The sequence below is a fragment of the Toxotes jaculatrix genome, chromosome 15 (genome assembly GCF_017976425.1).
Source record: "Toxotes jaculatrix isolate fToxJac2 chromosome 15, fToxJac2.pri, whole genome shotgun sequence".
In the NCBI taxonomy this organism is placed as follows: domain Eukaryota; kingdom Metazoa; phylum Chordata; class Actinopteri; family Toxotidae; genus Toxotes; species Toxotes jaculatrix.
Window position 1 is genome coordinate 16,626,391 of NC_054408.1, and position 27,564 is coordinate 16,653,954.

Here is a 27,564-nt window from a genome sequence, read left to right on the forward strand (position 1 = left end):
AGGATAAGCTGGCATTGATAATGGGTGCTTGGTCATCAGCAACAAAGGAAACTAACACGTAAGTTTGACCAATAACTTTTTTTGGCCACTAAACTTGAGCTTGTGATGGTGTCACAACACACACAACTGCACCCACATGGTCCTTTCTGGTAATGCATGTGTGTGTCCATTCAGCAGATTGAGTTTCAGCAAACTGCGCCTCTATCTGATACTGGTTTGTGTGTCCATCCATCTGCTACAGCTTCCTCCCCAAGACTTTATTTTCTGGTATAAAAATGCAGCGTTAATATGTGATTTGCTGCTGAATGCAAATCATAGGAGCTACAAGCAATTTGCAGAAGCAGTCAGTGCTTTAGTTATTTCCCAAGACGACAGTCATTATTTACAAGACAACAAAAGGTCAATTGTCAAGAAAATGTATAAGATGGATTGCATTAAGTCAATCTTTCTTTTTATCTGTCTGTCAAAAAGGCAAGACAAATGGACACCATTATCATAATCAACATATCAGAGGACTCAGTCCTCTTGTAATATTCATTTTATGTTTTGAATCTTTCTTCAGTGTATTGATGACTTCACAGCTTAGTATCATTTGTTTTGTTTTTTACAACTATTTTGAGTTTTTACTTTTGCCTGAAATTCATCATCAAGTATCACAGGTTGTTTGCGGCAGTCACTGTGCTTAAATTTAATTCCACCAACCTAAGCCCAGAGTAATCCTAATTCTCAATTTAACCTTCAATTTCGACCCTAAGCCATCCCTTAAAGCATCCTTTACTGAGCATGTTCTCCACCTTTTCCTTTCTTGTGAAAGAATATTTCCTCAAGCACATATAAGTATTGCAACACATACACCCACACACACTTACACACTTCCTCACACACTGTTACATACAGCTCAACAATCACCTGCCTTACACTCCTTTGCTGTTCATCTTCCCCTTCCCCATCCTCTTGATATCTTTCTGTCGTTTCTTCATTTTCTCTACATCTCTCTCTCTCTCTCTCACCCCCACCCTCCCCCACCCTGACAGCCTCTTCTTAACAGAGAGCAGCAGACTGTGAAAACAGGCGTGAGGCAGTGTGTCGGGGGTGTGTTTGTGTGTGTTTCATCCTGTATGTCTGCAGAGGGAGGACAGTATAATTAACTAAATGAAACATTAGAATTGAAGTGATATTTATTATGTTACTCCAGATAACGCAGTTATTTTATTATTTCTGTTTAATCATTACTTGTCTCCTCAGTATACGGCTGCCTTATGGTGAGCTGTTCAATCAAGAGCTTATAGCTGGAAATAGTTATCAAATGGGCCCTCTTACACGGCTTAGCTATGCCCCATATCTTTGTTATTTATTTATTTTTTATTTATCTTTCAAACAAGACAACATATACAAACATACAACATATAAAGTGGAAAAAGAAATAGAATAAAGCAATGAGGATTACATCTAATTGACTTTTTAGGTTTCTTCATATGTCTTCAACAATACCTGATGGAATCCTAATATTACTGTACCTCAGTCAATACAATATTGTTTTTCAGTGCAGGCTTCTTGTGCGACAGACCAATAAAGCAGACTTGAATTTAATTGAATAGGGACTGAGCGAAAGAGATGCGAGAGAATGAGATAGCGGTGACCTTTTCTGCAGTTTAAAATGTCACAGTTGTCTTTATCATTGACTTCGGTGTTTGGCTAAAGTTGATGGCAGTTGGGCTCCTGTTTTTGACTCATCAGTCTGGAGTGCTGATCTGAAGATATACCCCCTGAAAAATGAATAGTTTTGAAAAGGTCTGTTGATTAGATTTGGAGGTACACAGAAATGAAAGTCTCAGAGAAACCTCTTATTTATTAAAGACCCATAAAATTAAGCACCATAACATTTGCAATAGCTCCCAAGAGCCTTTTTTGAGAGCTACCTTTTTGTTTAGAGTATAACACCAGCATAGCACAACACTGAATTCATGTGCTAGATAGACTATATATGTATGTGTGTGTTTGTAGAGGATGCGTTCTTCTACCTGGGTGACCTGGTCTTATCTTAGCTGTGGGTGCACCCTGCCTCGCCCACTGGCAAAGTCTATGTGTGTGGGTTCGTTGTAATACTGTGTGCAGCCGTCACTGTGATCTCACATCAGTCAGAGGCTGCTGAGCCACGCATTGACATTCCAGACTGCCTGCCTGCCTGCCTCTCTGGCAAAAATAGATATGTAAAACGACAAGCTCTTTTCCCCCGTTTTCCCACGCATAGTTTGTCTGAGCTGGTGGGAAAGGTCTCTGGTCTGTGTCAGCTCAGATGAGAAAGAGTCAGCATGTGTGGAGGGGAGTGACATATCACCGTTTACGCAAATGAGACAGAGCAGAAGGTGAAAGGACACAAGGTTCATGCCCTTAACCAGTGTTGATCCTGCAGGTAGACAGGATTTTATTGGCATGTGGATTTTAAAGCTGCTGATAAAGGATATTTATGCCAACAAGATACTGCATCTTTACTACAACTTGAGATCACACAGTTTTTATGTGCAAAAATCAAAGGAGTTCAGTGATATTTGTTATCCTGAAGGTTTCAGGATACTGTAGACAGCAACAGTAGGCAAAATTACTGAAAAAGTAACATTAAATGAACCAAAGTCAAGGCATTTTGTTCAAAACCCACACAACCATAGATATAGTTGTGGATTTTTATCTTTTTCATGCTGATATGATACATGTGTAACAAGAGTCTGCAGCCATTTCAGTGGCACTGTCAGAAAAAGTATCAAACAAATAGAATTTTTTTTAACCTGTTGACGGCGTTAGACTAAAATTAAGGGACCATCAAAGTTTCAGCTGGATGCAGAAGTTTGGGGGCCTCTGGGCAATCTACATGTTTTACTGATTTTTGAAGAGAAAAGAAATAAGTACAAACCCTACAGCAAACAGACATTAAAAACAAGCCTTTCTTCAAATGTTAATCCCTTGTCACTTTTTATTTCATGAATCTGAAAATTAGAAAAAAAAAAAGTTATTGTGGCCTGTGCAAAAGTTTGGGCACCGTATTAAGTTGGTACGTAGTAACCCGACATGAGAAAGTTGACACTTTAGTCAAAACTACAGATGTCAAGCTGTTGGTGGCGCTATAGGAAAAGTGGAAAAGTAAGAAAATCACCAAAGTCATCAGAATTTATTTTCTGGAAACTGTGAAGGTCTGTACAAATGTACATGGTGATCTATTGAGATGTTTCAGTCTGAGTCAAAGTGGTGGACCAACTGATCAACCATTCACTGATGTTGCCAGGTTAGAAGTCTGGTTCAGCTACAGAATAGCTGCCCCCAGAGGTGCTGGGGATCAGTTCCTTGCTCAAGGACACTTGAGCAGGGCGGATGCTCCAGATGCAAATGAATCAGGGCTGTATTTTCTCAAAGGACAGCCTCTTTGGCTCTGTGGTTTTTCTGCTTGGCTTGTCAGAATACAAGACTGCATTTTTTTTTTCCATCCAATAAAAGTGTAAAGGTAAAGCTTTGTATATATTAATGCCAGCCTTGATTGATTTAACACAACAGCAGAAGGAGCAATCTATAGCTGCCACAGACAAATGATAGATCGGGACCCCCACCCCCCAAGCCCATAATTGTAATGGGCGTTATAGTATGCTAAATTGCAGACATGGGACGTTGACAGAGCCAAACATGTTGAATGTCTAAGCGTGTTGATTTGGCAGTTTCCTGGTCTTATTTCCATGTAAGGTGACACTATTATCTGATTATCTTTCATTAAAACAATGACATTTATCACCAACCACTCCAGTGTCTTTTTGAGGAAAGCATATATGTGATTTTTCAAGGCTAATTCATTTTTCATAGATAAGTTATGTTAGATAAGTGGAAATCAATAAAATCTTGATGGATGGCCCTGATCATTGCACTGGGTTGGTGGAGTAGTCCTCACATAGCAGATATCAATGCCTCTTTTTCCCTTCCCTTATTCTGTTTTTCTTTGCTCTACTGTCTCAAGCAGTTCTATACATTTAGAAATGAGAAACGTTTCTCTCTTCTTCCTTCTGTACCCTCAATGCGTCAACATAATATCTTGTTGTTTATCTAAAACAAAAAAAAGAGTACACACACATTCTCTCCAAAGATCATCCAGTCTCACTAAAGGCAATGAGTGTTATAACCTAAGCTGTAGACTTGAAGAAGTGAGCAGTTTTGTTTGCCTTTGTCTGTCTTCCCTCAGATCTGAGCGTTGTGACAGTTTGCTCTGTGTCCAGCAGCTTCTCCCTGTTTGCTTCAAGAAGTATTGCTTGTCCAAACAAGATTGTAAAAGTGGAGCTGTGTCAGTTTTTACAAAGTTCAAATGAAAATCAGGTTTTAAAAAGTATAGAAAGCTACGGTCAACTTATGTGGCCAACACATGAGCTAATGTTTGGCATTTAATACAAGTCAATAACTAGTTTGTACATGTTCTACATACCTCTGATAATGATGGAGGTTCCTTTGCTAACCACAGTTGGTATATATTGTATGGCTAAATTATTGTAATGTCACTGTCTGACTGAAGAAATCATTCTAGTGAAGAAGAAGGATTTTACTCAATGATCTTTTAAACCTGAAAGCAAACACACCTTAAGGGAACTGCAAATCCACAACAGAATTTTATTAGTCTTGCTCTTACTGGTTGTCATTAATTTTCAGAGGTTTTAACTAGAACACATTTCTAAAGGAAACGCTTGAGTTGTGTCATTTGGGTGTGTTTTGGTGACTTCAAACGAAAGTCCGACACCAGCGGGCTTCAAAATGTCATACTAGTTGAACACTATCTATCAGTGCCCTCGGCTTTCTTCGGAGGATGACTGAGGCCATGACCAACAGGGTGTCACTTTGTGAAAGCGCCACAGGGATGACAGATGGGGGCTCTGGCTCCACCCAGCTGGCTACCCATCCACTGTGATGGATGCAGGAATGAGAGGAGCGCAGGGTCTTTGTATTTCATTTGCTCACCACTGTTCACTTGCTCCTATTGATTTAGTGGTGACGGGCAGTGGGATACTGTGTGTGTGTGTGTGTGTGTGTGTGTGTGTATTATTGTGTGGGAGAGTAATGTGGCTTGCATCTTACTCTGTTTTAATTGATGAATCACTCCCTAAAGAACAGTGACAAACAACCCGATATCTTGGAAGAACTTGACCCCCCCCCCCTCCCTTTTGATCTCCTGACATGCTCATTGTTATTAGGCTTTTGTTCAGTGTCAAATCCTGCCAATATTCCTTATTGGTGCACCCTTCGTAATTGAATTGGAAGTCCTAAAGTACACAGTAAAAATCTATTTCCATAATTCTCCAATCAAAATATTGATTGTCTTTTTGACATGCAGTTAAACACAATGACTTAGCTGAGGTTGCCAGATATTGAACGAAATCCCCCAAGTTAAACCCCAGTTGTCCCTAATGAGCCCTCTATAGACCAACTTCTGGCACGCACAGACACACAAACACACACTCATTTGTCATAAACACAAACACAGGGTATAGTTTTAGTGTAAATATGGCCATTTAAACATGATTTAAGCTTGTGCTGCAGAATAAGTGGGGGCTTAAAATGTGAGAAAGTGGAAGACGTCCTGTTCACATTAAAATTTATTAGAGATCATATTTAAAAATTTTCAAACAAAGAGTCTTGCTCAGAAAAGTTCTGTACAGTATTTGTGTTTTTGCAGTTGTGAGTGACTTTGAGTTTGTTGAGTTTGAGCTGCTTTGAGTGTTAAAATGTTCACCATAGTCTCTGAGACTAAAGCTTATTAAATGGTGGTGTGAAGAGGTGGAGGGTTAACTTTATTCACTTCTCTTACAGTCATAATTTCCAACCAGTGATCATTAATATTCATAAGTCATGAAAATGCCAGAACACATTTAATTTCGCATTATATTTTTTCTCACTCACTTTCCCTGTTTTAGCTGTTTTACTTTCTTCTCATTGTTTGTTCTTTTCTCATAAAGTCAAAGAGCTGACATCAAGTTCCCTAGTGAGCAAAGACTCTTCATCCATCTCCCTAATACTCATTACTATCGGGCGTGTGTGTGCGTGTGCGCGCACAGGAGGCAGCAGTGGAGGTTTTTCATCCATCACAGACAGAGACTCTGGGATTAAATAAAAATCTCTCAATCCCAGTGACAGTGGCAAGAAACACACACACTTCAGCAAGGTGCATTTGTGTGTAACAGACAAAGTGTATGGGGAAGAGAGAGATATAGAGTCCATCAGGCAGGCAGGATGAGAGAAACGGAGGAGAGACATGGGAATAGAGAGGAAAAAGCTCAAAAGAGTGAGGAAAAATGAAGAGATGGATTGGAGAGAGACAGACAGGAAGAGAGAAATAAAGACGCAGAGGCAAAGAAAATTCAGAGGAATAGTAAATTAGAGGAACAGAGAAACAAGAGACAAAGAGTTTTAGCAAATTTTTGGGGAAAAAAAATTTGATTACTGAAATTAAGTTTTAGTGTTGAAGAATGGACACTGGCAGGTACAAAGAAGTAATGAGCCTCCAAAAAAAAAGCACCAATCAATTTGATTTGTTAAGAACTTTTTTTCCCAATAGGCTCAACATAATCAACACTTAACATTCTGCCACTCAGGGACAACAGGAACCACTAAATCTGCATAGTTTTTAGAAACAGAGCGAGTGTTAAAAAAAACATAAATGGGGTTAAATCATGGACATGGATTTGGGTATGGACAGTAAGGACATGTCCCTACCATTGTCAAGGTGCTGCTGAATTATCCCTACCAATATTTTTACCCATCTCAAACAATGACAAAGAGTGAAAGACTGAGATGTGGGGTTTTTTTTTATGACATAATTTAAAAATTGATTTGAGCATCGCTGTGGCTCTGGCATGAAACTCTTGAGTTGTGTTGACCAAATACACAAAATGGAAGGACAGAATCTCAGGGGAGATTAGAAAATGGCTCGCAGCAGATAGTTGGCTCAAACAAAGCAGTATACTACCTGCAGGATTTTATATGTTTTTATATTTTCTTGTGACATTTTTTTCACAATCCATCGGATTTCTATTTATTACAAGTAACATATCTGTTTAAAATCTGAAAAAAAATCATCATGGCACTCCAGTAAAGGAAAGTTATACCAGGAAAAACATTCAGTTTAAGTCAACTTTCAGGGAGTCAGGCCCTTTATGTGTGTGCACACGTGTCTGCATATCTATGAGAAAAGAGAGACATAGAATAAGTGTGTTTGTGTTATTTTAGACACCTGACAAAAAATGACCCTACCAAAGATGAAATCAAACCTGTGCCTTTGGGATAAATATTTATTTAGAGCTGTACTAGACAGGTTTGCATGTTGCTGGTGCTAAAACTTTAGAAAAACCTTCTGTAATGCGATAAAATACATGGTTAATCAACCAGCCAACCTGACTTGTGATATTTAATGCCAAAGCAAAGCAAACCAAACCAAAAAAGCAACAAATGATCCAACATGAATGAGTCTATCCCTCTGCTGAGGGAGGGACTCCAAATTGATTGTTGATTGCAACATTTGGGCCCGTGTCTGTGCCTTGAGTTGTTACATAAAAATGCTTGGCTGGAGACAAGAAAGCAAACACAAAACAACAAAAAGATGTGTGGAGGGAATAATTTAGGGAATAATTTAGAGAAAGAAAGCTGACTGTGGGTACTTTTGTTGGCCATTTTCTTTTTGTTTCTCCCCAGTCTTTATCTTTGCTTTAATTGAGAGAGGAAGTCTCTGAAGACCAGGGGAAAACACACCTGCTCCCAACTTCACTGACATGGTGTGTGTATGTGTGGAACAGCAACAGAATCACATCTTGCCCTAAGTCAGGGGTGTCAAACCTGTCCACAAAGGGCCGGTGTGGCTGCAGGTTTTTGTTCCAACCAATGAAGAGCACACAGTTTGACCAATCAACTGTCTGAAGACTGAGATCAGTTGATTAAATGAGTCAAGTCTGGTGTGCTGCTGCTTGGTTGGAACAAAAACCTGCAGCCACACCGGCCCTTTGTGGAACAGGTTTGACACCCCTGCCCTAAGTAAAGCAGGTGAAGCTACAGGACACTTTGCACAGTCCTGCAGTCCCTGGTGATGACAAAAGAAAAAGAGATTATAAATATGTATTCAGATCTAGTCTCTTGTGACCTAAATGAACACCTGTGATTTCACTGTACTCTTCTTTGCCACTAACGATATGCAACAATAACGTCCTGTTTGTCTCCCACGGGACATTTGTAATTCCTCACTAAGTTTGCTGTGGGACAGTCTATATTCCAGCCGCAGAATGATAAGGTGTATTTCATTTACTTGTATTTATTATTTAGACATACAAATAGGTGAGATAACTAGATAATTCAGTGTTGTCTTAATTGATAATTTCTGTACTTTGGACTATTTATGCTTGTTAATTGTCATTAATTGAAATGCAAAATACAAGACAGTGGCACTGTGCAGCTGTGTGTGTGTGTGTGGGGGGAGGGGGGGGGGGGGTGTTCACATGCATCCTTCGAGAGAATCAAGCAGGTGTGTGTGCATTTGTGTTACATTCAGTTGTGTGTGTGTCAGTAAATTTGGGAATTTTAGTTTATACTATGCATGCACAGACACTGTCTCATGGTATCAGTGTAACAGCTGCTAGTTTTCTCTCTAATGGCCACTTACTCCCCCTCAGTTTGTTTGTACCAACAAAATTTGCAGTAGCCATGATAGCTGCAAGACACACGCTCCAAGTTCAGGAGCCTTCAGTAGAATTCACATATACTCAATTTGGATATGTGTGCATGTGCGTGTGTGTAATTCTTCCCTATGTGTCTGTCAGCCAAATCTGTAAAAAAAATAAATAAATAAAAATTTAACTATTTTCTGTCAGTAATGTAATTGTTAAGTAATTCTTTTATAGTGGATCATGACACACTCACATTCACACAGAGGGACATTTAACTTTTAAACTCTGTTTAATTCTTTTTCTTTACAACCTGAGACCCAACGAAGTGGTGGGAACGTTTAGGATCGCTAAATGTTTAATTTCGATCGAGGACAAGTGGAGCGGGTTATGACACTATAGTTAAAAGTGCAGTTCTCAATAGGGCTCCAGGTTTCACAGTTTTAATAAAAGGAGCTCACCTCTGGGCGAGTGGCCAGTAAAATGACTGGCTCTCTTTCATGTGAGAGAGAGATGGGCTATAAGAGCCTTGGTCTCAGGTTGCAATCAATCAACCACATTTTCTGACCATTTTTCAATTATGCATGGTAGGCTGGATGGCAAGGTAGTGAGGTGGCCAGGCGAGACGTCACTTAAAATTTTTCTATTTTGAAAAAGACACACATTCAGATTACAAATCAGCAAGGCAATAAACTAGCTTGAGTCTTGTGTGACTACTATTTCTGTGTGGACTGCAGAATTTTGCCCCAAAGGTGTGAAATTTTCCTCTTATTTTGAGGACAATTAAGTGGAAAAACATTTCATTGTTAGCAAGATGGTTTAGAAAAACAGAATTCCCATCTTTTGTCAATACGAAGCAGCAGAGCGACTTATTTTAAGTGCTGCCACCACATAGCTGCTTGACATTATAAGCTAGCAGACAAGATGTGAAAGTCTTAGATGCCTTTAGATCAGCTGTGAGTGGTGTTTAGTTGGGGATTCAAGCAGCAATGTGTTCCTATCACAGTGGATTGTTTTTCCCCTTAGGGACAAATCACTCTGACATATCTGCCTCTATCTCTTTGTCTTTGGCCACAGTTTATCAACAATGGCATTTTAGCTTGTTCCATTGCCTCCTAACTTTAGTAACTCCCTTGTATCTTCTAAAGAACACTGCTTTTCAAACACAGACCTCTACACAATCTTAACGCATTCTATTTGTTATCTCCCATGTCTTCTGCTTTCTTTCTTTCTTTCTTTCTCTGACACAAATTTAATACTTTTCTATTTAAGATTGCAGTCTAATAGGAGGAATGTCTTCAGTTTTATACCAGGATATTAGATTTTATCCTCCTTGGTGCACTATAAAAATGTCCTGGGTAGAGAGACTGAGGGCTATGTCTGACCTTGTTGTGTGTGTACGTGTACGTGTACATGTGTGGGTGTATGTGTTCAGTTCTCATTTTTAGCAGGCCCTCACAGTCACATGCATTTCACTGTAGTTGTTCAGTACAGTGACAATCATTCTCTACCGATTTGTGATCGACTGGGGTTTCAGTGGCTTGCTTGGTTGCCCTTTAGCATTTGCAGAAGGAAAATAAACTTTCATTTAGAGACTTAATGTCACTCACCTTTAGGACAGTGAATAATCTTGTCCTCAACTAAACTAAAAATAATTGACAGCATCTGAAAATATGTCTTGTTTTTGGTCTAGGAATCCTCAAAAATACACACAATTTGCAGCACCATTGATTATCAGGCTCATCAAATAAAAGAGCCATCTTGTCTTTTTCTGGTCGAGCTTGAAGCCATTTATGCACTTGTGCAATATTCCTTGTAGAAAAATCTTTTTTTTTATCACCAATCTCACTTTGTTAGCATCTTCAACAGAGACACTGCTTGTACTTGTTTCCATACATTTTCACGATGACCTTTGTTAAATTCCCAAGTCATGTCTCCAGTGTGGAAATGTCAAACATTTTCTTTTTAAATGGAGACATGCTATTCTCCTTTATAATATCAATTTCTTTGGTAAGTCTCCTAAGCCGTAGAGCTTACCATGGTTAAAAGAAAGTCTTTGAGCCCAACGGTGCTGATGCATCTTTTCTCCTCCTACAAACACCCCTGCAGGTCAACAGCTGACTAAGTGGTCAAATCAGATTGAAAAGGCCTGAAGGGTGGATTGAATCAGCTCATTTAAAAACTGGTGCGAGTTCCATGGCCAGAGCAAGCTGAGCATCTGTGCAGGGCAGCAACTGATGATTATTCTCAATACTGATTGAGCTTAAGGGTAGGTTATCATCTGCATGTTAACATCTGTAGGTATGAAGGCTCAGTTCAGTTTATTCTCAACTGTATTTTGTTTTTTGTGACCTTAAAAAAAATTAATGTAGCTGATTAATGATTAATGTAGCCTTTATTAAAACATATGTTGTAATGTTGTATATACATATCTGTACGCCTGTGCGTTCATGGGGATGCAGTTGTTGAGGGTCCATGAGTGTGAGTTTTTGATATGTACACCTAGGAATTTGAAAACCACAGTGTTGATGGAAACAGTCATGTTATTGCCACAGATCTTCCAAAAACTGATGATCACATCATTTGTCTTGAAGTGGTGGTTGAAAAAAAAGAGTAAAAATATATACTTAAATTCAAATGTTCATGATACAGGATTAATGCTGGAAAGATGGTTACAGTTAGTGGATATTCAGTATTTTCTCTAAAGTGGAGAAAAGAAAAAAAAAGCTTCTTCCATCTTAAGATTGTGATTTTGTTTTTACTGCAGTGATGTTTGCGCAGTGTATGATGGGCAATATCAAATGTAATCAAAATCAATTTGTTTGACTGTAATGCTACAATTACACCTTGAGGGAAGAGCAGATTAAAGCCTGTCGTCTTTGGATGATTGAATTAGAACATGTTATTAAAAAGGATAATGAGTATGTGAAAGCAAACATTAGGCTTTCATTACTACTCTCATCAAGAGGTAATATTTAGCTAAGTGCAAAACAGCTTATTAAATGTGCAAGCTCATCAGGCAAATAGTATTGGTAAATTAACCAGCAGCTCTATCACAACTCTCTAGACTGTGTTTGCCTATAGAAGAGCTGTTGTCCAGCCATTAATTAGAATGGGATCTCTCCTCCCAGTCCTGAGGATGGGCACATTAAGTGGATGTGTGTGATGTAGTCAGTTAACATTTAAATGCATGACAATAGTTATGTGAATGTGTTTGTTGGTAATTAATAGCTTTACACTTGACCTTGCATCTACCCTCCCAAATGAATCTCTCACTTCTCTCTGTTGATTATAGTGTGTGGCTCATAGCAGGACACAGCAGCTGGAATGACAGTTACATGAATTAATGCTAATGTTGTCTATGTCTTGTGTTTGAATTTGACCATATTTTATAGACCATTGAAAAAATGTTCTATGAAAATTGTTTTTCATAGAAAGTTACTTGTAGCAGTGTATATAAAGTAACAGTACTAGTAGCAGTAGTTGTAATAATTGAACAAATCTCAGCCATACAGTGTGAGCAAGAAGGTCTGAATAACAGTCTAAATATAAAGCACACACAAAGGCAAACTCTGCACCTAATGGAGGGTCCAGTGCTGCATTGTAAGAGAAGTGATTTGAGAGCCCTTTTTCCCAGGCAGGTAATTTGATTCTTGGAGGTCGATGTTGGGTGGTTTTGGGGTCGCCCATGTAGCCAGTCCCCACTCTAATAAAACCAGAGACCGGTGCAGGACCAGGGGGCTAAAAACCCCCATTAACTTCTCTCCCATCAACATGGAGACAGGTAACCTCATGACCCTGCAAAGCTGCCATAACTCCCTGGTCATGTGACCTGGGAGCTGCAGAGCTGATGACTAGGCAGCTGGAGTCAGACATCATTCTAGAAGGCAGCCCGCCAAGAAAGACCTGAAGGAATGAGAAGAAAAGAGATTGTTAGTTTGGTAATTCATTTAAATTCAAGATAAATGTATTAGCTCCTGAAGGGGCTATTCAAGGAAGTGAGTTTGCAAACAAAGCACACATAACTCACTTACACACATAAAAAAAATATAAAAATACAAATATTAAATACACAAGAAAGATTTCAGATACATCTACAACAGCCCATAGCTGGCCGAGCAAACTGATTACGACATCTTAAATGCAGTCCTGATGGCATTAGCTCAGATTATTCACAGAGGACGTGTAGGGTTGTTGATAATAATAAATGTGGCTGTGCAAGCAATCTGAGGTTAACGCCTTGCAATTGGTTCTCGTACTTTTGACAAAGGACATAAAATGGCAAAGAAAGAAAACTGAGCTTGGTACATCAAGTGCACCCATAGGGTATACCGAGACAGCCTCTACCAGCCTCAGTATTTTTCTTTGACCAGAACCTTAAATATTTAATAGTTAACAGGTTTCTCTCTTGGTATAACTGGTTCGTATGCAGAAGTCAACAAAACACAGCTGCAGTTGTGAAGGATGAAATAGTGAGGCTCAGTTTTATGCTCATATTCTGATTTGTTGTTAGTTCTGTTAGTCCATGTCTCACAGTTTTAGGTTAATGTCAGTTCTATTATGTTGAAGCACAGTAGTATGTTTTCTTTATTTCTTTGGTTAAAATAAGTTCCGCATAAGCAAGTAGTAGTAGTCGGGGGTCTCCAGCAGGGGGAGTCTAGAGCTGCAGGGCTTGGTGAGCGGGCGCATCGGTCCCTCTCTTAAACTTCTAGAGTTGTGAACAGAGGGAAGAGCGTGTCTGCTCATCTTTTTATTAAACATCCCCTTTCCACGTATGAATGGTAAATAAAGACTCACTGACGAATGAATGTTTTGTTAATGTGTAGTGTTAGTTGTGAAAGTGTTTTTATGAGTGAATGGTCGTGTTTGCTGTTGAGTGGAAGTTTGTAAAGATGCTAATCGCGACGCTAACCGCTACGCTAACCGCTAGGCTAACCGCAATGTAGCGCGGGGTTTTATGTTTGATATATTTGTATTGCTGTGCTGTGTTGTATGAAGGTTGTATTTGAAAAAAAACTTCTAGAGTTGTGAGCAGAGTAAATAGCGCGTCTGCTCATCTTTCTATTCAACATCCCCTTTCCAGGGCATTTACACAGTCAGTGGTACCAATGACTGGCAGGAGATCCGTATGCACTGGGAGTCCAGTGCCTTATGATGTTGGGAGGAGACAGTCGATGTACTGATGTAAAGATAAAACACCATCCAGTGAACACTGGTTGAAGTCACCTAATACATGTGTACATGTCTTGTCCATCTTATTAACCACATCCAGTAAAATTTAAATGAGTTGTTTACGTTAGTGCAGGAGTAGAAGTGCACTACAACATTTGTAAGTTGCAGGAATTCTCTTGGTGAATAATGCGGGTGAAGAGACAAGGTCAGCATGTCAGTGACAGCCTCCCATAATCCCTCCCATACAACTACACTTGATTTATGTGTAAGCAGACGTCGCCCACTTTCTACCAGTGGAGTCATGTTTCTGTCAAGTCATATCAGTGTTCCAAAGCCTTCAATGTACAGAAACCCAACTGTCAAGACACATCTCCATGAAGGCCATGATACATGTGTTCCCGTGCTCTTGCCGGTGGTCCACCTTTCTTTGCCCTCCTCCTCTTAGTTTGCTCGTTTGTGTTTACTGAGCTCTGTGTATTTATTTATATTACAGAGTATCTCTTATGGTGTATTCAACTCTGTATTGATGTCTCCAGTTCTGCTATATTGCAAACTGAGGGGAAAAAAAAATCCCAATTTAATATCAGTAGCCCTGGAGTGGGCCATTTCCCCATCCAAACAGTGGGTGGAGACAAGTGCAAACAATCAGAGCAATAAAAAGTACTTAGGCATCCATTGTCTTTGGTATTAAACACAGCTATCCAGGTTACACTTTCCCATGTTAATGTACACACATAGAAATGATTTCAGTGACCCCATGGTGTATCCTTTAGTGCCACAGTCAGGACAAAATTTACATTTTAAGGCCCACAAGAAAAAAACATCAGGATATTGTTCATTCTGTCCATCACTTTTTTTTATATCGAATGTGTACTGTCGCCTGTCAGGACCACTAGCGGGATTTTAGACTTTAGGTCTCATAGTTTAATAACTTTCTTTGTTTCTCACTCTTTCCCTCTTTTTCCTCCTCTACTCCACCACCACAACCCCGTTTCTTTTTTTAATTCCTCCTTAGTGGGATGCCATCACGGAGATGGATGAGCACAACCGGCCCATCCATACTTTCCAGGTTTGCAATGTGATGGAACCCAACCAAAACAACTGGCTTCGTTCCAACTGGATCTCTCGACAGGCGGCTCAAAAGATCTACGTGGAGCTTCGCTTCACTCTGCGCGACTGCAACTCCATCCCTTGGGTGTCTGGCACCTGTAAGGAGACTTTCAACCTCTTCTACCATGAGACAGATGAGGCTCATGGTGTCAAATTCAAACCTGCGCAGTACACCAAGATTGACACCATTGCTGCTGATGAGAGTTTCACTCAAATGGATCTCGGAGATCGCATCCTCAAGCTCAACACTGAGGTGCGTGAGGTGGGACCCATGACCAGGAAGGGCTTCTATCTCGCATTCCAGGACATCGGTGCCTGCATTGCCTTGGTTTCAGTGAGGGTTTACTATAAGAAATGTCCATTCACGCTGAGGAACCTGGCCTCATTTCCAGACACAGTGCCTCGTGTGGACTCCTCCTCATTGGTGGAGGTGAGAGGGGCGTGTGTTGACCACGCTGAAGAAAGAGACACGCCCAAGCTGTTCTGTGGAGCTGATGGTGATTGGTTGGTTCCCTTGGGACGATGCGTCTGCAGCGTTGGGTATGAGGAGATCGATGGCTCGTGTGTTGGTGAGTTCCCCAACTTTTTCGTTAATCATTTTGCTTTTGATTAGTAAATGTAGCATTTAAACTGGCCCGGTCCTGTCAGGAAAATTGGCATTGGTTTAGAATACAAACCTTGTCAGCTAATTGGTGTAGTTATGTCAGAACACCAATCTCTTATTTAAACACAACTTAATGAGTTATTCATTTGAAGCTTTCCAGACATTCTTGCTTTTCTACTGTTTACTTTATTTTTTTGCCAGCACTGGTAGCTCTTGATCAGTTATTCCCCACTTGAAACATTTTTCATATGTGTAACCTGAAACTTCTTACAGAGCTGTAATGCCACTGAATCAATAATTTCCTTAATTTCCTGTGCATTGTTCAGGATTCATCTAAAAGCAAAGAGGAAGGCTGTTTTCATTTCATAAAGGCTTTTTTCTTTCTTTCTTTTTTGGAATGTACAGCTGAGGGTAACAGTATTTGCTTGCTCTATTTGATGTCTGAAACTTGCACTGAATTATACTGTAAAGTAGGATGCCTGTATCTACTGTCCACTATGTTCAATTCTGACTTTCTACTCAAATGCTTCCCTCACTTGTACATCTTCTGCGTATTCACCATTCACTCCTCATCTTTTTCACTTTTTTTCTGTTCCCTTCATTTATATTCATATAATCTCTTATAATCTCATATATAAGGCACACAGTATTATATATCAACCTAGCCACAGTGTCAGTTTCTCATTTAGTAAACTTAACATGAGTATTGATGCATCAGCCAGTCAGATAGATAAGAAATGAGGATAGATGAAATGGCTGATATGGTATCTGCAGGGCTTTATTTCCATCTATCTCATGTATTTTCACAAAACATGCAACAATTCTGAAAGATAACTTACATGTCAGTGAGTGTCCATTATATAAAAACCTCTCTTCTATGTACCACATGTATACATTCACTCCTCTGCTATATTCTCATATACTGGAGATTTACAAAAGCAGGCTTCTTTTTTTTTCTTTTTTGTTCCTCCTCCCCACCTCATTCCCTCCTGCTCCTCATCACCCTTCTTCATTTCCCATTGGTCCCCCCATATTATTGATTGCTAGCTTCTGACGCTTTGGAGAATCTGACTGTTTGTTAGTGACACGGATTGTTAGTGTGATTGCAGAAAGCTTCCCTGATGCTGTCAAGTTGTGTGTGTGTGTGTGTGTGTGTGTGTGTGTGTTCAAATGCATTTAAGTATATTTTTAATTTAGGTCTGTCATTTAATGTTCATTAACTAGCAGCTTTTCTATGCAATACATTTGTTTTTCTGTGACATGAATTCATTTCTTTTTTTCCCTTTGTTAGATAATTATCCTGTATCTTCTTGGCCTTTTGGCTGCTGCAGGGATTCCAAAGAGGTCATTTTTACTACTTAAGCTGTAATAACTCATAATTCTACATGCAAGAGCTAAACACTGTCATCTAGTGTGTGTTTATATGTGTGTGTTATCCACAGGGAGCATTAGTGAACTGTCATTAAGTGAAACCAGTGCTGTGGCCAAAGTTGAAGAGCATAGCTCTTTCAGAGGATTTAGTGATTGAATACTGTTTGCTGTGTGTTTGTGTTTAAATGTATGGTGTGTGTGGTTGTGGGTTAGTGTGATTTATATATACAGAGAAATTGAGTATGTGTATGTATGTGATCAGACATGCCTGTATGCTGTTGTGTATATCAGTGGTCTACCACCCACTGTCCCAGGAGCCACCTCGGTGTGACAGATTACCTCAGCTGGCTTGGTAGCAGTTTGATCCTGAACTCTCTGATATGAGCTTTGGGTTATCGCTGGCACCACCTCTCACTGGGAATGTTATAGTACAAAAAAAAAAAAAAACACCTTCATGAAGGTCTAACACAACTTCTTTTCAAATCTTGTAAAAGGTCAACAGGTACATGTGATTATAATCTACAGTAGATAGATCTGCAATCTACACGGTCTCCAGTGTACTCAGAGAGAAACCATCCACTAAACTCAAAGTGTTTGTTTTAGAATTTAAATACACACCTCTATTTGCTGACTAAAACCTGTCGAATCACTCTGCAATCCTGAACACAACCTGCCATATATGGTGCTAGTTGAACACTGATTATTAACACCTGCAACTGCTTTAAATTCACTGCAAACAGTTTAACATGAAGAAAGACACTGGCATTTAAATTCCCAATCTCTCATTTGTATCCATCTGACTGGTTTATGACACTGTGACAGATCAAGACAATGTACCCTAACTTTGCTTTTACCAGAATGAACAAGATGCACAATAGATGGAAGTTTTGGCACAAATTGGATGACAGAGCTGTTTTGTTCCTCTCCAAAAATCATCCATCTATCCAGCGCCACCATAAAACTACAGCTTCGCTTGTAGTGCTCTTTTGACAAAATGCTTTCAAGACTATTCACTGCTTTTCTCCATCCATTCGCCATCCAGAACCAGATGTCCTCATACAGTTGATTACGATTCATCTTGTGACACGAGTCAGAGAGGTTTCCCAGCTGCACTCGCAGCTGCATCGCAATCAACAGGCCAGGGGTGAGACTGCAGCTGTGATTAGAGCCAGACTATACCAAAAAGGTTACTTCATTCATGTCTGTTGCTTTATTATTTTTGCCTATTCTTATACATTCCTTAATTGTTGTGTGACAGAGCAAGCTTAGTAATGGTAGATAAACTCGCTGCAGAGGAAAACAGATGGTGGAGAGAGCTTGTTTTTGAAACAGGTTGTGATGTATCTGCAGACTTGTTCTTTATCCCACAGATAACGGTTTGATGTGGCGCATCCCTCCATCTTGCATGCATTGCTGGACTCACAAATGAGTGTACACCAATGTAATACCATAAAACCTAAGAGTTTGTTTTGATAAAAAATTTTTTAATGTAAGTTGTATACTCTGAGTATATGCAACAGACAAATTTAAATAGCAGGATGTCATGTAGTGTTTACCTATTTACCTGAAATCTGTCTGTGTGGTTGCTGTTGGTAAAACCCACTGCCCGACATCATTATAGTTTTAAGAGGTATAAAGAAGCTAAAGTTGAGGAACAGTCATTTCTGCTCTTTGCCATTTATAGCAATAAGCAACCACAACATGGTCACCTATCAGCATGCCCATGGCCCTATAAACTAAAGTAATTTGTCTTCCCTCTTTCCTTCCTTCTCCTTCACCGCTCGCCCTCCAAGAAGCAGATTTCACAGTTGGGTTAAGTTTAGCCTTTTGGGCAATGTGATGGCATTTTACTGCAGTGTCAGCCCTGAAATGCAGCCGCTGCTCATTGTTCCAGGATTCAAACAAGCGTCGTTATTAAAAGCCTCCACACAAGGTACCACTGGAGCGCCTTGGGCATTGAAGAAGAAAGACTGAGGCGGCTGGCTAAGCTAATGCTTCAATCCCCAGTTTACAACCAACTGGTCCTTTAAATGCTAAGGCTGCTTGACTAAGCTGGAAAGAAATTACAGGTTTGAATGATTTGTGATTTCAGTAAAATGCCATCATTGAAAAGTGTTTCAAAGCACAAAATTGACCCTTGTGCTCCTCATCTGTGGTTGCTTATGCTTTATAATGTGGAATTTGCCATTAATGCAGATCATCCACTCGTAAGTCACTCTGAACAAAAGCATTGGGTTAAAGCCTAAAATGCAAATGTTAAGCAAAACAAATTTGTGCAGTTTCTTTCCTGAAAGTGTTTTTAGGGAAGAGAGTATTTTTTTTCCTGGTTAAAACATTTTTTTTATTCTTCAGGTGCAGAGCAGGTTCCTGTGAGATAATCTTTAGTAAGAACAGAGACGTGGGCCAAAATTCTCCATATCACATTACTTCTTTAGGTCTCACAAAGAGTGCAGATCAGTTTTGGTATGTAAATTCTTTTCCTTGGATAACCCCTTACACAAGACCAGCTACAGATATGTGACTAACAAACACTCCAGTTCTGACTTACAAACCTTTATTTATCCTAGAGAAAAGATGAGCTGTCTGTAGTGCGAATAAAGGGCTTTAGCTCCACTGAGGTCGAAAAAAGGGACCTGCTATCCAATCAGCTAAAGCCAAATAATCTTTTCCTCTCATTCAAACCTAGTGAATTTGGTCACAATAGTACTCTAATCCCCTTTATACATTTCCTGGATGAAGTTTGGAGTGTCAGTGCACTGCAGTGAGGCTGATGTTAATCAAATCTAGCAGCTCACAATAGTCCTTGTAACCCAAGTTTCAACTGGTATGTTCCTCCGTATGTATAGGCCACCTCATTTTAGCACACATTTTCTGGTTTTATCTTTTTCTCTTGTAGATTATTGCATAGGGTCTGTCTCAAAAATTTCTTTCTGAGTGAAGCCTGAAAAAATAGAAGGATTCCAGATTTAAGACTTAAATCTACAAGTACTAATATGGTTATGAGCCTTCATGTTACAGAGTGATCACATGATTCAAATGAGACAGCAGCAGTTTCAGAGTAAACCCATGCACCTGGGCTTTGTGGTACAGAAGTCAAAGGTATCCTGTGGGGTATCTGACCACCAGTAGTGACATGGAGCAATGTTTTTATGATCCACTAATCTGCATGTGACAGTATGGCATCAGTTCTTAATGGACTGGTTTGATTTTCACAAATAAATAATCCATAACACAGCTTTGCAGTTAGAGTACTAAATGAAAGAAGAATCAAAGTCTTTGGGTAAACTTTTTTTTCTCCTTTTTGCCAGAAAATAAAGAAAGAAGTCACTTTTGCATGAGTTGTTTTAAGATTAAGGCACAGATCCCTGCAGCTAAACAAGGCTATGTGAAGTGTGTGTGCGGCATGTGTGGACACACTAATGCCCTTTTTTGACCAAATAGTTCCACAAAGTAAGAGGCCAAAGGAACTGAAAGTCAGTTGGGTCATTATGTTGTTTCTTGTATTTACTGTGAGGCAACTCTTATGTCTGAGTAGATGTAATGAATGAAAAGAGAAAGCAGAGGTGAAAAGGGAGACTGGACACAAGTTATGTTTCTCATTCACTTGCAGTTGTTTTCTCTTTATGTCACTTTTTCTAAACAAGTCAGCAAGTATGACTTTTTTTTTTTTTTTGTAAATACAAGCATTACCAGAAATGTTCCCCTTTTCATCCTAATATTGAGTACTTACTGCTGTGTCTTTTTCACATTGATTTGCTTCAGTCCATACAAACTGCTCTTTGGTTTCAAATCTCTCTATCTCTGTTTCTTTTGTACACGCTCAGGTTCCTCAGCTGACTCCTTCATGGTCACATTGCTCAGTGATTATGGTGCTGAGGAGGTTTAATAGCAGCAATTCTTGGTTGTGGCTATGATGGACGCAAACAAACACATGCACACACACAGATATAGGACTATTTCTGATGCTAGTCCTGTGTCCAAAAGTCAAATAAATGATTATTCGACTATTGGGCTATTATCAATAATTATTAATATTATTAACATATGATGGTTCCCTCTGTTTTCCTTACAGTTATTTTGAACACTTGCCATGTTCAACAAGTGTCACTGCAATCGCCTTCAGTGCTGGCATTCATTTATGAGGATGAAACTAGTAATTAAAACATTAAGGTTATATGACCATTTCATTACTAATTGGTTCTCATTAATCAGTTAATTAGCACAAAGTGCATCCCATTAAAGCTGTACTGGGTGATGTAAGTGTCAGCCTTGAGCCTAAGTCATGTGTATTTGGAGGAATTTTCAGTATTACAGTATTTTTATTTATTTATTTATTATTTTTTTAATGCCTGCTATTGAGCCATTTTTATAACTGATTTCACCATGTTGCCTCAAATATCATTGAGCTCCATGCTGCAATTTGGGTTAATGCAGTTTTATAAAGTAAAATGTAGCTTTATGAATAAAGCTTCTAGGGTGATGCACATTTCCTCTAAAGAGAGGCAACAGAGGCAGAGAGAAAGAGCTGAGGGAGGCAGAGAAAGTACTTCATTGTAAAGCAACTAGTTCTCCAATCATTTATCTCCATTAAGTGTTTTTGCTTCAATACTTTTTGTAACAGGTGGAGGTGGAGCATCGTTCTTTGGACTGTAAAATCTATATTTTGTTTAATATAGTCTGTACTGTAGCATATTTTTTGTTTTCATATGCATGTGCATGGATGTTGTGTGTTGCTAACTAGTTTACTATTTAATATTTGTAAATTAGCTTTTTCTTTTTCTTTTAGGTAAGTAGTTAACGGGGGGCAGCATGGTGGTGCAGTGGTTAGCACTGTCACCTCATAGGAAGAGAGTTCCAGGTTCGAACCCCGGTCTGGGCTCTCTCTGGTGGGTTTTTTACCTGTTTTTCTCCAGGTACTCCGGTTTCCTCCCACAATCCCAAAAACATGCATAAAAGGTTAATTGGCTACTCTAAATTGCCCCTAGGTGTGAGTGTATGCGTGGGTGGTTGTCTGTATTTGTGTGTCAGCCCCGCGATTGACAGGCAACCAGTGCAGGGTGTACCCTGCCTCTCGCCCGTAGTCAGCTGGGATAGGCTCTAGCTCCCTGTGACCCTGACGGATCAAGCGGTATAGAAAATGGATGGATGAACAGTTAATGGGTGTGTGTGTGTGCATGCATTTGACACATACTAACATACTACATACTAATTTAATAAAGATATATAGTACATATATGTTCCCTTCTCCCTCTTGGCACCTCTGCCTGCTAGCAGCACTCAAAGCAACTTGCTAGTATGCCTATGTCTATATATAGGCCTGCACACAAACACACACACAGACACACACACACACACACCTAGAGAGAGACCAAAACATCAATAAGTGCAATCCTTGGTGTTAATGCAAGATGACACCTTGCATACCTAAATGACTGCGTTCAGTCTCTCTCTCTCACTCACACTCTCTCTCGCTCCCTCCATCTTTCCTTCCCTCTCGGTGTAAGACAATCTAGCTGATGCTGTTACCGCTCAGTGTTTTACAGCAGATCTTGTGTGTTTGTTGGGCTTTCTGTAAGAGCTCTCTGCAGTGCTATGAATAATGTAATCACAGTGTGTTGTGTGTGTGTTTATTTGTGTGTGTGTGTGTATGTGTGCATGCGTGTGTGCTTGCACGCCCGTATGTTTGCAGCTGGGTGCTATTTGTTATTTGCCAAACCAAAGTGGTTCTTCCCCGTGTTGGGCTGAAGCAAAGTAAGAGCAATCTATTTATTGTACATTTTAAACTAATGCTGTGCCACACATGTTGAAAATTACTGTACACCTCTCGAATTAAAGGATAACAAATTTGCCCAAGGAATAGAAATAACACAACACGCTGTGATATTTTGTTACTTGATTTGTACCATTTTCCAGTCCTCTCAATTTTTTTTTCTTTTTAAGTTAAAACACACAAAAAAGCAGGACTGGATTGGAAGTGGAAACCAGACATGTTTTTTTACCATTTTTTAGGCATGTTATCTTGAGATCACAAAGGAAGTGTCTTCTATCTATTAAGTATCTAAAACTTGATGTGATCATTTTTACACATATATATCTTGAAACATTTAAATCACACATTTCTTTTTTTTTTTTTTTTTCCTTTAAGCTAACATTTTGCACAATCCAGCTCAGCACTGGATGCATATCAGGTGTCTTAGGTGGGCTACACATAGGTAATTGGTCAGGTAACAGGAACAGCTGTGTTAATGTTAATTGGCATGCTGGTATAGACATCCTGAGGAAAGTTTCACCATAAGACATTTTCAATTACAGCATGAAGACAGTCAGACAACAATTACAGCACATATCCTTCAACCTGTCAGCCCACCAAATGAGATGTCACACACACACACACACACACACACACACACAAACTTGAGAGAGGCGATGCGCGGGCGAAGACACATAATGAATCAGATGAAACTCACACACCAAGGCAAAGACACAGCAGCTTACACCACACGCCAAACCACCTGGCATCAACAACAACAAACACAACACACACATACACACAAGTCCGAGATGCACTCAAGCATTCACACCGAGTGCAAAGTGTTAATGCAAGAGACAACATTTTGCTCTCACAAAACACGCTCTAACAAACACACACAAGGAGACACACCGGGGGGTTCAGGCTGGCATCAGCAACAGAGCTGCTTACAGACGGGCCACACTGCAGGGAGACACTGTGACATTTCAGAAAAGGATGGTTTTAGTTTAACAAGCATGGCCCTGCAGGCTTAATTGGGAGTGTCTGAGTGAGCGAGAGAGAGAGAGAGAGAGAATATGCTGGTAGTAAATGGTAGATTGTCAGATAAATTTAACACCACTTCATTCAGCATCAACACACACAATTGCAGAGTTCTGAAGGACATGTCTCTCTTCTTAAGGGCATAGCTGACATATATCAAAGTCAGGGTCTCTGCTGTAGTTTCATTACAACCTCTGTCCTTACTCATCCATTGCTACCCATGCATTAGAAAATGCTGGTGCTTCTTATCAGACATGCAAAAGTTTATGAATTTCCAGTCGTTTAACTGAATTTTTGAATTCACGCTCCAATGTACTTTACACCTATATGAAAACAAATGTAGTATGACTGAACTTGTATACAAGGGTTTGTTGTCTACACAGTCAATGTATTAGCACTTGCTTTTGTGGCTATTACAAAACCTCTTTGAACACTGACGGTATGCTAATGCATATTTCCCCTGAGTTGTCATTAAGCCCGGTGTACCACTGAAAGACGCAGAGTTTCCCTGCCAGAGGCGTGATGTGGCTTGAATTATGCCCAGTGTAAATAGCTGCTGTCAGCCCACTGCTCCATTCAGTGTCACTACATGCTGTCAACATGCACAGTGAATAATCACCGAAAATGAAATCATTCATTAGACATTATTCCAAATTAAAACATTTAATATGACGTGAGTGATCATAGAATCAATTAATCTGGAATGACGTTTGGCCTAGTAAGTCTTCCTGTTGGACAAAAAGTCTTCTTCAGTGCATTTTTAATTCCCATGAAATGAAATCCAATCAACTGAATACCAGTAGCATGTCATGTCTGGGCTGAAAATGCAAGTATTCACTGTATTATAATTACGTAATTTATATCAGATTGAACAAAAAAAAAGTTTAGACCAGTTTGGGGAATCTAGAATAATGAAATTATTGTCTTATTGTATTGTTTTGCCACAATGTTTTCTGATCTAAAATGTTCACAAAAATGATCTGTGAAATCCATAGATAGAGGAGTCAGAGGTAAGTTTCTCTGCACTAGTTATAACACACATGACTTGTATTCAGCCCAAATGAGAAGTAGTTTAACTTAAGTTTAAACTGGTACCTTGACTAGTAATTGCTTTCGTAAGGTGATGCGGTCTTCCACTCCTGCTGACCTTGACTGCATTTCTCACCATGTGAAACTTTTTGTCCCACTGATGGGTGTTGACCGTGCAGTGGAGATCCGTGGCCTCAGTCGTGAGGCTACTGGCAAAGTGAAAAATGGGCACCATCTGGAGCAGGCCAGGGAGGTCATAGAGTGGGCAGCAGCGAGTGGAGGGTGGTGGGGTCTTAGTCATACAGTCTATGGTCATTTTCCATGCCACAGAAAAGTTTGTTAAATAGCAGAGCATGTACAATATAGAAGCAGTTGACCATAACCCTGATACTGAGACTGTACTGTTCATCCCTGCTTATTCCACACTTTTCCCTTCTAGCACTTGTCCTGTATCCTGTATCCCATTTCTCCTGTATTCAGTTTTAGAGTGTAAAATCCTGCTTCTTAAATAGGTTTTATTCTCGCCATCGTGGCTTTGATGGTTTTGATGATGGAATTATGAAATTTGAGCATGGTTGCCATCTTTGAATTCTCTCTGAAAAACAAAAAAGTCTGCTCTGAATAACTTCTTCATGTAATTATTGAGTCTGAGTTTGTACTCTATGCTCTTTACTGTGTGATGCAACGACCTTCAATCTAGATCATACTGCGGGTGAAGAGGCTGTTTGAGGTTAGGTTTATCTGTCCTTCTGCAGACCCACTTTTGACAACCCATTGTTCTTGTGGTTGGGCACATTTTGGAAGCTTTTCACAGAAAGAAAAAGTTAGAGATTAATGGCTAAAGATAATTAGAGTTGGATTAGAACTGGGGTTCAGTTAAAGTTAAGTAGTTAGAAATAAGGTCAAGTTTGACTTGAGTGTTTAATCTTATAATTACTGTTACTGTGTCATGTAGTGTTATATGTTTTTGGTATTCTAAGTTAAAATGTAATATTCAAGGTAGTCAGACTGTCAAGGTTGCTTTCACTTTCATGGTTTGAGGGATATGACATTTTGCGTGTTCTTGTGTATGTGTGTGTGTTTGTTTAGACGATCTGCTTTGCTTCTTTGACATTTGGTTTGACGTGATATTTGCCGGGTTCTGAAGAAGCCCCATTAAGAAACCAGCAGAAATCCTGAGGAAAACGAAAAAAAAAAAACTCAAATCAAATCAAAATGAATCAAACATCAAAATCAGACAATCAGAAGCACACTAAGACACACACAGAAGTAGAAAGACTGTAGTCTGAGAATACACTGTCTTGTCTCAAAAAACATGTTGACAGGTAAGTGCGTCTTCATGTGGGAAGGGTGATTGATACGATTTTTGGCCTGAAGTAGAAGGAGGGAACTTTAGAAAACCTAGCACATTTATTTTTATGTTACATAGTCCTCTCCTACCTCCCAGTGATCGTGGAGCATATGGATCCCTTCTTTGCAGAAGTCAGTGTCTCAGACCTCCAGAGATTGGTCCAAAGCAGCAATGATGTCATCATCAGTGTCAAAATGGTCATCACTGAGCTCCCTCTTCATCTTGGTGAAGAGGCAGTAGTCTGAGGGAGCCAAATCAGGTCAAATCAGGCCAAGGGCCTCCTCGTGTAATTAGCCCTTGAGGCAGAGGTTGCAGATGACTGCATGAAGGCCATGGACATGAAGTTGTCCATTTTCTCACAGAGTTTAAACCTTCTACCTAAGGCCACAAACCTATCAATCACCCCTCATGCATGAACATGACTATGTACTTGTGTGTGCTCATTCACGTTACATTGAAATTAGACTTTTTCTTCAGATCTCTGATGGTTTACCTTCTGCTGTCTCTCTTTAAATCAGTCACTTGATAAGCATTAGAAGCTCTCATGTTGTCGCTCTTCAAGCTGTAATTGAGAACAAATGTGGAGAGGGAGAGTGTTTAATTGGGGCTGTCAAGCAGAGGGGCGGGTTTGTTGGGCACCTAGAGATCTCCTCATGTCTTTGCATTTTAACTGTTTAAAGAATAAATTATGCAGATTGCAGTTTTTCCTTTTTTTGCGAGTCCTAGTTGCAATGTGAACTTGCGATGACTTCTGCTTGGCTTTTTTCCCCCCCATTCGCCGAGAGTTACTTCAAAGCAGGGAGTGATCAAAGACAGTTGAAAAAATAAATTCCCCAACGTACCGGCACCCTGCATACATACATACAGCTTCTGCCTGTCTCGACACCGCACTCTCTCACTCAAAAACAAAAGCATGCGACATCGTCTGATGTTTGTTTTGTTTTTTTTCTTTTTTTTTTCTGTCTCCTCAAGCACAGTCCTGTCAGACACTGCAACATTTCAATTGATTTCCCTTTTCCTTCATATGTGTGTGTTCTATTTTAGTAGAGACTGAATTAGTCATTAAAGGGTATGTATAGCACGACATGGCCCAGATAAGACATCACAGGCCCGGATTGAAGAGCACACTTGTCATAAATGAAAGGTACATTTTAGGAGCTGGAGACAGCCCCTCCCCAGTTAAAAAAAAATAAAAAAAAAAAAGAGCTGAAAAAAATGGGGTTTTGGGAAGTTCAACATCAGTAATAACTGCGTCCTGTCTCAGTGCTTGTTTGTTTATCCTGCAGTCATTTAGTGAAAAGACTTAATACTCGTATGCGCAATAAAATAAACATATACATGTTTCATCTGCCTTGTAAAAAATGAATGATTTATAAGCAGCCCTCATTAGGGAGAGGGGTGGAGATGAGGTTTTGAAAGTTCTAATTAAGATATCACTATCACTGTCCAGATTTCTCTCATGCATACTGAT

At 39.6% G+C, this 27,564-nt stretch overlaps 1 protein-coding gene across 2 annotated transcripts in view; it reads left to right on the forward strand.

The window, feature by feature from the left end:
- LOC121194083 (ephrin type-A receptor 6-like) overlaps positions 1 to 27,564 on the forward strand; it is a 177,389-nt gene that overhangs the window by 36,289 nt on the left and 113,536 nt on the right. For both annotated transcript variants that reach the window (XM_041056666.1, XM_041056667.1), the window contains exon 3: positions 14,854 to 15,517. In XM_041056666.1, coding sequence (XP_040912600.1) covers positions 14,854 to 15,517 — 664 coding nt within the window. The remainder of the gene's footprint in view (positions 1 to 14,853; positions 15,518 to 27,564) is intronic.